The sequence below is a fragment of the Eufriesea mexicana genome, unplaced genomic scaffold, assembly GCF_001483705.2.
Source record: "Eufriesea mexicana isolate 0111107269 unplaced genomic scaffold, ASM148370v2 scaffold7569, whole genome shotgun sequence".
NCBI classification, from domain to species: domain Eukaryota; kingdom Metazoa; phylum Arthropoda; class Insecta; order Hymenoptera; family Apidae; genus Eufriesea; species Eufriesea mexicana.
Genome location: NW_016915373.1, coordinates 359,321 through 371,023, shown reverse-complemented (window position 1 = coordinate 371,023; position 11,703 = coordinate 359,321). Strand labels below are relative to the sequence as shown.

The window sequence follows — 11,703 nt, the reverse complement described above, 5'->3', positions numbered from 1 at the left end:
GCATTCACGTGTACTTCTCATACATAGCACAATCGAAGAAAAAGTATATTCTAGATAGGAAATTGTCACGTGAATTTTGAAAAAGAAATACGTATTTAAGTATTTTCTGCTAACTTTCATATCTGATATATTTATACTTTATGGAACGCATACGTTGAATACAACGAACGTTTTGTAAACTGTCCAGAAGTATTAAAATGTATCAGTGTTTAGTATATACTAATTTGTAACTATTATATTACGCTGTATTAATGTTTATTAACAGACTTTGTTTATATTTATAGTACAAATAATTTTATATACATAATGTAAGACTTGTGTCATTAGTATAAATTTATATTTACAAAGAAATAATTACAAACATAAAATTAGTATAAATTCTTTCTCCAATTACATATTTACTTTAAAATAGATGACTAGTACAGAAGAAAATAAAATAAAATTCAAAAAGGGATCGAGAAAATCAGTAAGAAAACGACAGGTTTCATCAGATGAAGATGACAAAAATGAAGAAACATCTGTTAGGTAAATGACAAATCCAAATATATGAAATGTAGCAATTATATAGTTTAATCATAAATGAAACTAGAATAGTTATTTTATTTAAAAATATTAATTATAAAGCTATAACTAAATGATAAGAAATGCATATCCATTTAGGGAAAAAGTAGAAGAGATGAAGATTATACAAAAACTTCGTGAACGACCAAAAGGTGTAAATGTGGTTGGATTAGCACTTGGAGAAAATATAACACCTGACGTAATGACGGTAGGGCTACAACTAATAAATAAATTATATACATTATTACTCTCAAAAAATTCTTTTTTTTAGTCAGATCCTTTTAATGTAAAAACTGGAGGAATGGTAAACATGACTGCTTTAAAAAATACAAAGTTAAAACAAAATGACGCATATGAAACTGGAATTGGCACACAGTTTAATGCAGAAACTAATAAACGAGATGAAGATGAAGAAATGTATATTTTCTGACGTATATATAACTAATTAATTACTTTAGTTTTGTAAATTAATAATTTCAATTTTCTTTAGGGTAAAATATATTGAGGAAGAATTATCAAAGAGGAAAAGTAAAAATGAAGATAAAACTGAAAATGGACCAAATAATGACAAAGGATCCTATTGTTCACCAGAAGAAGCAGCTTTGCAAGCAGTACCTGAACATTTAAGACAAAGTTCTGCACATAGAAGTGAAGAAATGCTTTCAAATCAAATGTTATCTGGTATCCCAGAAGTCGATCTTGGAATAGAGTATGTTATTTTCTAATATACACTTGTCTTTCCTAACCAGTTTGCATGTAAAGTAATATTTTTTACATTTGTAAATCCTTTACATTTTTAGAGCAAAAATTCGTAATATTGAAGCTACAGAAGAAGCTAAATTAAAATTACTTTGGGATAGACATAGAAAAAAAGATGGTCCTTCACAATTTGTTCCAACAAACATGGCTGTGAATTTTGTACAACACAATAGATGTACATTATTTATTTTATTTTTTATTTTATATAACTTATAAATGAACTATTGTAATATGTAAACATGTCTTTTTTTAGTCAATATAGAAGATACAGATTTCCAGAAATCAAAACAAGATTCTGATGACAAGAAAAAGGTAACTGCTCCTAGAGATGATTACAAAGGAAAAAGGAAAGATAACGGAGAAAAAGCAACTGATGACTATCATTATGAAAGATTTAAAAAACAATTTAGAAGATTTTAAAATTATTTGTAATTTAGAAATAAAAAAATGAGAGTTATTATCATGGAATTTATTATTTATCAACTTCAATCAATATTATAAAAATAATTATTTAGAATAAAATGTAGTAATACTTTGAAATACTTTTTGAAGCATTAATATAAATCAAAAAATTTACAAGGAGAGTGCAAGTCCTTTAGGTCACCGATTTAGTTGAAATTTTAGATTTCTAGATTTCGTCATGCAGTTAAGAATATATATCATTATAGCTGCAACTACTCAATAATTTAATTACGATTAAAGTTTTATTACTAATGTAATTATAGATTTCTTTCCACTTCTTTCTAAATGCAGTCGTGGTCTAACGGCGACATTAGTAGTAGTTTTTTCCATCTATTTTTTATTTTGTATTTATTTTTCATCTATAAAAGCATTGTAAATGAACAATTGTAAATAAAATTTCTTAATAAAAAAATTTATTTCGTACGCTTTCTTATGCTAGTATATATTTATTACAAAATAATAAGAATATTATGCGAAAAAAACATTTTTCTATAGCAATCTTATTTACTACAGAAGAAAACGAAAATATAAATAATCATTAGATACAGGAAATACAAAACTAATCGCTCATGTAAGTAATAATTATTAAATTAAATATTGTATAAGAATGTTGCCTATAATTCCAACTTTGCAGTGTAGCTATAAATGTTCATGAATTAATTACAAAAACTTGGAAATTTATTAATTTTCTATAGCCGAATTGATTTCTAGTATTTAGTTTGAATCAAAATTTTACCGCCTGCGATCAGCGCCATCTATGATTTTAGCTCATTTGCTCGGAAAAGTGATAGGAATATAGAATAGGCAAGGAGGTCGTCGTAGAGCTCGTCACGTGACAGACAAGGACAGAGAGGGGATAGAAAAGGATAGAATGGCTCCGGCAGTAAAAAATTATTAATTACTCCATTTCTGTAATATTCAAACACTGCGTAGAACAATTATTAATAATTAATTAATTAGAGACAAATTTACATCGAAAAATATATGTGAAAGTTCGTGAAGCATCTGGCTTTACGATGCAGTTATAAAAGTTCATAAATTATTCACGGATATTGAGTAATTAGTGAATTTTCCACTGCCGATTCGATTTATTAAAATATATTCGGAGTACATAACCAGAGTTAGTAAACTGATATCAGAGCCATCTATACTCTCGTTGCGAAACTCTAGCTTCGAGTCTAAACTCATAGATGGCTCTGATATCAGTTTACTAACTCTGGTTATGTACTCCGAATATATTTTAATAAATCGAATCGGCAGTGGAAAATTCACTAATTACTCAATATCCGTGAATAATTTATGAACTTTTATAACTGCATCGTAAAGCCAGATGCTTCACGAACTTTCACATATATTTTTCGATGTAAATTTGTCTCTAATTAATTAATTATTAATAATTGTTCTACGCAGTGTTTGAATTATTGTCGAAAATTGCCGAGGACGCCATTGGTTTTTCATTAATTACTATCCTTTACGCAATTAATTTATGAAACTTTATGCATTCATTATAAAAGCAATGTTCTTGCGAATCTTCTCATATAACTTTTGTTCACATTTTGCTTCTAGTTTCGTTGAGTATTAAATATTTTCACGGAAGATCGTGATGGTCGCCGTTACGAAATCATAGACGCCATAAAACAAAAATTAATAACTATCAATTTAGAGTTAAATTCTTTACGAATATTATATAAGAATGTTGCTTGAAGTTTCAGCTGTGCAATGAAATTATAAAAGTTCATAAATTAATTACAGAAATGGAGTAATTAATAATTTTTTACTGCCGGAGCCATTCTATCCTTTTCTATCCCCTCTCTGTCCTTGTCTGTCACGTGACGAGCTCTACGACGACCTCCTTGCCTATTCTATATTCCTATCACTTTTCCGAGCAAATGAGCTAAAATCATAGATGGCGCTGATCGCAGGCGGTAAAATTTTGATTCAAACTAAATACTAGAAATCAATTCGGCTATAGAAAATTAATAAATTTCCAAGTTTTTGTAATTAATTCATGAACATTTATAGCTACACTGCAAAGTTGGAATTATAGGCAAAATTCTTATACAATATTTAATTTAATAATTATTACTTACATGAGCGATTAGTTTTGTATTTCCTGTAGTACATAAGATTGCTATAGAAGAGTGTTTTTCTTGCATAATGTTCTTATTATTTTGTAATAAATATATACTAGCATAAGAAAGCGTAAAAAATAAATTTTTTTATTAAGAAATTTTATTTACAATTGTTTATTTACAATATTTTTATAGGCGAAAAATAAATACAAAATAAAAAATAGATGGAAAAAAACTACCAACTATGGACAGGAATCATACCCCGAACCTCCAGCATAGGAATTTTCGAATGTCGACGTCAAGCCACAATTCCATTTGAAAACTATTGAAAATAAATCTGTAGTTAAAAACGTAATAAAACTTTAATCGTAAATATCTAAAAAATTAGTGAGTAGTTGCGGCTATGATGATATATTTTCTTAAACTGCATGACGATGTCTATAAACCTATAAAGTTCCAACTAAATCAGTGATCCGAAGGACTTGCACTCTCCTTGTTAGCATGTACATATTTATAACGTTTATTGTAAACTTGGCATAAGCTTCAAACGATCTCACAGAATGACGACATTGTAGCGACGTCAATTGACTGTAAAAGGATTACGCCGAAATTCGATCTCTTTAAATTTGCTCTAACTATTGTTTTTCTTTACATTTGCGATTATGAGTTGTGGATTCGTTACTTGTGGCCCAAATGAGGCTCTCGTAGTGTCAGGTAATCATATAGACTGATTTTTATCGTATATTACTCGTTCTTTGCATGTCATATCAATTTAACATGGGAGAGGTACTTTGTCAGTTAATTGATTTGATAGATTTAGTGTGTAGTATGATAGAAAAATTAATTTTACGTTACACATTACATTAATTACTTTTGGTTAATTTTACATGTCCCTTGCTGTGCTGTATTGTATAATTTAATTATATATTTATCTTTTTTATGTTTTTTTTAAAATTAAGATATAAATTATAATATAAAATTCTATAATTCTGTAATATATAAAAATTTTTCTTTAGTGATTTGTATTTTATCTTTCACATATCTTTTTAGGTTGTTGCTACAGCAAGCCTCTACTAGTACCTGGAGGTAGAGTATTTGTTTGGCCTATTGTCCAACAAGTTCAAAAGTAAGTAAATTTATAAAATAAAATTACGAGTCTAGATTCTATATAATTGTATTTTTATCTTCTTCTAATATTGTGTATGAAAAAGTTATTGAATAAATATTGTAAACTTCTATTAAAAATAAAGTTCATGTTTTCCAGAATTTCATTAAATACTATGACTCTACAAGTAGAAAGTCCAACTGTGTATACATGCCAAGGTGTACCAATATCTGTAACTGGAATTGCACAGGTAATAAAAAAACATTCATTTGTAATACAATTAAATATTTCTATATAAATAAATAATTTATTTATGAAATATTTATATACATATACAAAGGTCAAGATACAAGGACAAAATGAGGAAATGTTATCCACAGCATGTGAACAGTTTCTTGGAAAAACTGAAGAAGAAATTCATAATATTGCACTTGTAACATTAGAAGGACATCAACGAGCAATAATGGGAAGCATGACTGTAGAGGTATAAGTAGCATGTTATTAAATTCATTTAACTCAATTCTTATATGAAAATAAATATTAATTTTATTTTATCTATTTTGCTTCTACATTATAGGAGATATATAAGGATCGTAAAAAATTCAGCAAAGAAGTTTTTGAAGTTGCAAGCAGTGATCTAGTCAATATGGGCATTACTGTTGTATCATATACATTAAAAGATATCCGAGATGAGGAAGTAAGTTAATCCTTTTCGTTTATTAAACAACATTTGATTTTTGTTGAAGAATATAGGAAGAATTTTTATACAAAAAGTACACAAATCTGAAAATATTAGAATATGATATATATAAATACATAAAGTCTCTTTTATATCAAAAGTCCCCCTTTAAATGATTATATAATATGTATAAGTAATTTTTTATTAATGAGTTAATGTAGTCCAATTCTTGTATATTGTAAATTGAATACATTTTTGTTTTGCTACTTGCAGGGGGCAAAGGTATGTTCAAATTCTGTTTTATCACTACATATAATGCCATTGCACTGCTGTTCAAACGATATTAGTACAAATCATTAATATTCAAGTAACAGAGAATTAGAGCAAATCTCAAGTGCTTGCTTCAATGGTAGCACAAATACTTTATATACATTTGTAAATTTCTGTGTTTCAAATATGTGTAATATTTTTATTGTATGCTGCCTTTATGTAATTCAGGTTGAATTTAAAGTAACTGCTAAAATTAATGTTATTATTCTAAATTCATAATGAAGATATAGCATTAATAATTGTATTATATTAAACGTTTGTATATAATTTATAGGGATATCTGAAAGCTCTCGGAATGGCACGAACTGCTGAAGTAAAACGCGATGCAAGAATTGGTGAGGCAGAAGCTCGTAGAGATGCACAAATTCGCGAAGCAATCGCTGAAGAACAAAGAATGGCAGCTCGTTTTCTCAATGATACCGAAATTGCTAAAGCACAACGCGATTTTGAACTAAAGAAAGCCGCATATGATGTTGAAGTGCAAACCAAAGTAAATTCTTTTTATTTTTGTTATTGTCTAAATAAATACTATACTCTAAATTCTTTTTTTTTCACTAATTTCTATTATGAATGATATGTCAATTATAGAAAGCAGAAGCTGAAATGGCATTTGAACTGCAAGCTGCAAAAACTAAGCAAAGAATTATGGAAGAACAAATGCAAATAAAAGTAGTTGAACGTGGACAAGAAATTGCTGTACAAGAACAAGAAATGATGAGACGCGAACGAGAATTAGATGCAACTGTACGGCGACCAGCTGATGCAGAACAATATAGGTAAATTAAATATTACAAAAAATTAATAAATATATATTAACAAATATTTTATTCACAGATTAGAAAAAATGGCAGAAGCTAACAAAATGCGCCTAGTAATGGAAGCTGAAGCCGAAGCAGAAGCCATCAAAATTCGTGGCGATGCAGAAGCCTTTGCTATCGATGCAAAGGCTAAAGCAGAAGCAAAACAAATGGCAAAAAAAGCTGCCGCGTGGAATGAATATAATAATGCTGCTATGATAGATATGATGTTGGATACCCTTCCAAAGGTAATTGAAGAAAAATGTATATGTTAATTTTTATGTTTCTTTTAATTAAATGATATAAATACCTTTCACATCTTACATTTTACAGGTTGCAGCTGAAGTCGCAGCACCTTTGTCACAAGCGAAGAAAATAACGATGGTTTCTAGTGGAAATGGAACGATCGGAGCAGAAAAACTAACTGAAGAAGTGTTTAATATTGTAACCCGTGTACCAGAATTAGTTAAGAATTTAACAGGCGTGGACATTGCAAAGGTACATTTAATCATCGAAACCAGTATTTTAAATATACTGATAGAAGCAATATTAATTATAATTTATTTATTTTTTTTCAGTCTGTTCATGCGGCTTAATCGAATGGGACAAGAGTTACAAATACTTACTGACCACATTCATACTCGTACAACTAAGTATTTAACGAGTCTTTGATATACACGTTTATTTTAATATGCTTTTGCATATTAGAGTCAACCTATAAGTTTTAATTTTAATAACATTTTGTTGGATAAAAAATTCAATATTTTCACTGCCAATCAATTAAAGATAACAAATCACTTTCGACTAGTACCAATTTTGAATGGATATTTTCAAAAGAAATATATTCAACTTGGTATACATTTTCGAAAATAGATTATAAATTGTGAACATATTCGCACAATATTCGTATTTTATCACTTTAATGACGTCTAATAGATTACAATGAATGCCTAAGTTGTACAGGCAGTGAATGTGTATTTTATTTAATCCATATTGAAGGCTCATTATAGTAAAATTTTTATTTTCGTGTACTATAAGTTAAACTTGTACTAAAATTTTACGTTTATTATTTTTTAAATTAGTTTTTTATGCACTTAGAAGAGGAAACAAACAAATGCAAATATATCTTTTTGAATTTCATATTGACCAAAGATGGTCCCATTTTGTCCATACATATATAACTTTGCCACTATGTGCCGAAACATTCCTCGAAATATGCTATATGTACCTTTCAACTGTATTCATATAATTAACGGGTATGAGCATTTTAGAATTGAAAGTGCTAATATTTAACACTTGTTCACTGTGGTTTGATGTTAAGTAACCATCTAGTCCCTGAAATTTGAAATCTTTACTTGATATTTAGTTATACATTCTATCTTCATTTAAAGATATATTAATATATTTTGCGTCGATTTTAGCTAGAATTTACTGTGATCTAAAACTCTTTATACAAAAAAAATGATAATCACAGTTCTTGAAACGGATTGAGAGCTTTGATGACAAAATTTGTGTGACCAATTTAACGCCTTACATTAATGAAAAGAAATTCAATTTTGTGAAGCGATTAAACGTTAAAATCAAATTTCTGGTGTATTCATTTACTCATCCTATTATTATAAGCTAAAAACAAAAACAAAAAACAATAGAAGTTACAAACTAAACCGTTATAAAAAAGCTCGTGTCAGATGTGGGTTAACATTTATTTATAAAAGTTTCTATGTTTTCAATGTGTTGGAGATATGTTTTATGTAAAGATAAACATATAAAAGCAATTGATCTATAAAATTACATTAACATGATTTTTAATTTAAACAAATTTTATCTGTATAAACTGAAATTTATGTTTGGAGATACATATATGTCTTAAAAATTTATGATATGGATACATACAAAACATTTTTAGTAGATTTTTTAGCTGGTGGAATATCTGCAGCTGTTTCAAAAACTGCAGTTGCACCATTAGAAAGAGTAAAGTTATTACTTCAAGTTCAACATACTTCAAAACAAATAAGCCCAGAAGATCGGTACAAGGGTATGTTTCCAAATGTAAATTAAAATAATATTTCCATATTTTTGTATGATTTTAATTGTATTAGGCATGATGGATGCATTTGTACGCATACCAAAGGAAACTGGCATTCTTAGTTTTTGGAGAGGGAATCTAGCTAATGTAATTCGATACTTTCCAACTCAAGCTTTAAATTTTGCATTTAAAGACAAATTCAAAACCTTGTTTTTGGAAGGTGTTCCAAAAGAGGCATTTTGGAAACAATTTGCTGGAAATTTGGCTTCTGGTGGGGCTGCTGGAGCAACCTCTCTTTTATTTGTCTATCCACTTGATTTTGCTCGGACAAGGTAATATGCTTATTTTTTTTATATTAAATAATGTAATTATAATAATGTTTTTCATAGATTAGCTGCAGATATTGGAAAAGCGGATCAAAGAGAGTTCAAAGGTTTGGCAGATTGTATAGTAAAAATTTTCAAGACAGATGGTCTTTTTGGTTTATATCGAGGTTTCAATGTGAGTGTTCAAGGGATTATTATTTACAGAGCAGCATATTTTGGTTTTTATGACACCATGAAAAGCATGCTTCCTGATCCAAAAAACACCCCTATACATATTACATTTATAATTGCACAAGTACGTTGTTATTTACTAATTCAAGACTATTTTCAAATTTTTATGCATTATATTATTTATAGGCTGTAACCACTACAGCTGGAGTTATATCATATCCTTTTGATACAGTTAGAAGACGAATGATGATGCAATCAGGGCTTAGCAAAGCAGATATCATGTATAAAAATACATTGGATTGTTGGATTAAAACAGCTAAAGCAGAAGGTGTTGGAGCCTTTTTTAAAGGTTCACTTTCAAATATTCTTAGAGGTACTGGTGGAGCATTAGTTTTAACATTATATGATTCAATTAAAGAGATAATTGAAGAAGTGTTACAAGATAAAGACTCATCTACAGTACCTAAGTAATATTAACTCATTTCCAATATTAAAATTTTAAATGATTGTAAATTAATTTAAACAAGAAGAATTTTGTTGATTTTGCCAAAAATTGACTGTATATTAAATAAATTAATTTGAAATATTTTTGATTATTTGTAATATGCAAACAGTAACTGCATATGTTAAATTTATTAATGTAAATTATTATCATACTTATCTGTGTAAAAATCCACAAATATGCCATGTAAAATATTTGAATTTATTTTTAGACAAATATTTCATAAAAATTTATATGCACTTACCAATAAAAATAATGCATTTTAATACTTTATTATTCCATGTGTTAGACTTAAAAAATGTGAAAATTACTACATGTATATTTGATTCAATGTTAACATAGTATCTGTGATCTGATTTGTTAGCATTTACAAATAAGTTAATTATTTCTTTCCCATTATTTCATATAATTAATTTACCTTATTTACATGTAAGATAATCTGAAAAAGTTATATACAGAACTGTAAATGCCATCAAATAAATATCACAGCTCTTGTATTGTTATTTATTATATTTAATTCTTTCTATAAACAAAACTATACACTTTAATTAAGCATAGTATGTCGATCATAAATATTACGTCTCTGCTCACGAACTTGACGTTTCCATTTATCTTGTTGATGGCCAACACGATTTAAAACATTACCTCTTTCACCCATGGCATGAAATGTTCCAGGAGCTGTTGAGGAATCATCCTATCAAAACAAAGAATGGTTTAAATAGTGTAAATGGTTATCATTTATCAAACTTAGCATTTACTATTTTAATATAAATTATATTAATATACCTCTTCATTGTTGTGTTCATGGTAACCAATATTTGTTGAAGCTTTATGGATTCTTTTGTTCAACAATGGATCCAAACAAATTAAAAATAACATATAAATTACCAACAAAGATATAACCCAAATAACAAGTATTACCACTATCTGAAAACACAAATTACTTCATAAACTTTCTATTAAATTAAAAGTAATAAAATACTTACTTTAATAATAGTGGTGTTCCTATTTTCATATTTGCAATCACATCGTGAACAAAAGATTTCTTCTTTACCTTTCAACTGATCCCCCACTTTGGACAAAACAACATTTTCACACTTACTGTGGATTAAAATTTAAATGAAATTATATATCAATTCCAATTTACACGTGTTACATATGTGGGATTAAATTTCTTAATTAAGTACTATAAATTTCAATTACCATTCAGAAGGTGGAACATTTATAATATAAGTTTTCCGTTCCGAGGACGATTGAGTGGTATTTATAACGGAAGGAAGACTTGGACAAATGCATTTACATCGTTTGTCATCATATTGCGCCTACAATCGTTTGAATAAATTATATACTACAGTAATTAGTCTTTATTATTTTAGAAACTAATATTCTAACCTCAGATTCTGACAAACATATTATTATAATCGCAGTTACAATAAAAATGTGTTTCAACATTATATTATTAAAACTCTCATTCAGTACGTTATAATTTTGATGTTTTTTATTCATTAGTATAAACGTATTTTTAAACAAAACTAATGCAATTTCATCTTGATCGAACACGAAACTAAACTGTCAAACGATACAAAGATAACTGTTGGAAACACAGGTGGTATATTCTACTTACAAATAAGCTGCTTCTTAATCGATGGATCGCAGTATATTTCGATACAAAATGATATGGCGCGTATTTTATTTAAATTCTTACTGTTTATATATAATTAGTTTTGATATATGTAAAATAATATAGACTACAAATTCAAATAAATTTTTAATTATATAAGAAAATTTAACATATATTTTTAATATTACATTAATAGAGCATAATAAAATTTTTCTTAAAATAATTTAATAATCATTAAACTCTAACATTATAACAGACATTTTATTTAAATTTGACATATGTAATTCATTTT

General features: G+C 27.7%; 4 protein-coding genes across 6 annotated transcripts; 3 read left to right on the top strand and 1 right to left on the bottom strand.

Annotated features, from left to right (window-relative positions):
* The first annotated feature begins 168 nt into the window (after positions 1-168).
* LOC108552639 (uncharacterized protein C9orf78 homolog) lies at positions 169-1,740 on the top strand. Of its 2 annotated transcripts, none has more exons than XM_017907284.1 (7): positions 169-199; positions 413-525; positions 661-769; positions 833-978; positions 1,052-1,270; positions 1,362-1,495; positions 1,574-1,740. In XM_017907284.1, exons 2-7 carry the CDS (start codon positions 413-415, stop codon positions 1,738-1,740), a joined length of 888 nt encoding a protein of 295 aa, XP_017762773.1. In that variant the 5' UTR covers positions 169-199. The 2 variants fall into 2 exon arrangements, with proteins under 2 accessions (XP_017762773.1, XP_017762772.1); XM_017907283.1 differs by lacking the exon at positions 169-199 and adding an exon at positions 277-308.
* Positions 1,741-4,424: 2,684 nt separating this feature from the next.
* LOC108552637 (flotillin-1) lies at positions 4,425-7,610 on the top strand. Of its 2 annotated transcripts, XM_017907281.1 has the most exons (11): positions 4,425-4,568; positions 4,905-4,980; positions 5,119-5,209; positions 5,300-5,443; positions 5,537-5,656; positions 5,912-5,920; positions 6,243-6,458; positions 6,557-6,744; positions 6,803-7,013; positions 7,099-7,263; positions 7,344-7,610. In XM_017907281.1, the coding sequence occupies exons 1-11, from the start codon at positions 4,517-4,519 to the stop codon at positions 7,359-7,361; spliced, it is 1,290 nt and encodes a 429-aa protein (XP_017762770.1). In that variant the 5' UTR covers positions 4,425-4,516; the 3' UTR covers positions 7,362-7,610. The 2 variants fall into 2 exon arrangements, with proteins under 2 accessions (XP_017762770.1, XP_017762771.1); XM_017907282.1 differs by lacking the exon at positions 5,912-5,920 and having other exon boundaries at positions 7,344-7,608.
* Positions 7,611-8,646: 1,036 nt separating this feature from the next.
* On the top strand, positions 8,647-9,759 carry LOC108552632 (ADP,ATP carrier protein). Its single transcript, XM_017907276.1, has 4 exons — positions 8,647-8,800; positions 8,865-9,123; positions 9,181-9,412; positions 9,475-9,759. Exons 1-4 carry the CDS (start codon positions 8,647-8,649, stop codon positions 9,757-9,759), a joined length of 930 nt encoding a protein of 309 aa, XP_017762765.1.
* A 539-nt stretch (positions 9,760-10,298) lies between these two features.
* On the bottom strand, positions 10,299-11,361 carry LOC108552663 (uncharacterized protein CG1161). The gene is made up of 5 exons (XM_017907315.1): positions 11,183-11,361; positions 10,994-11,112; positions 10,777-10,891; positions 10,577-10,717; positions 10,299-10,484 (listed from the first exon to the last, which is right to left on the bottom strand). The coding sequence occupies exons 1-5, from the start codon at positions 11,294-11,296 to the stop codon at positions 10,335-10,337; spliced, it is 639 nt and encodes a 212-aa protein (XP_017762804.1). The 5' UTR covers positions 11,297-11,361; the 3' UTR covers positions 10,299-10,334.
* Positions 11,362-11,703: the final 342 nt, after the last annotated feature.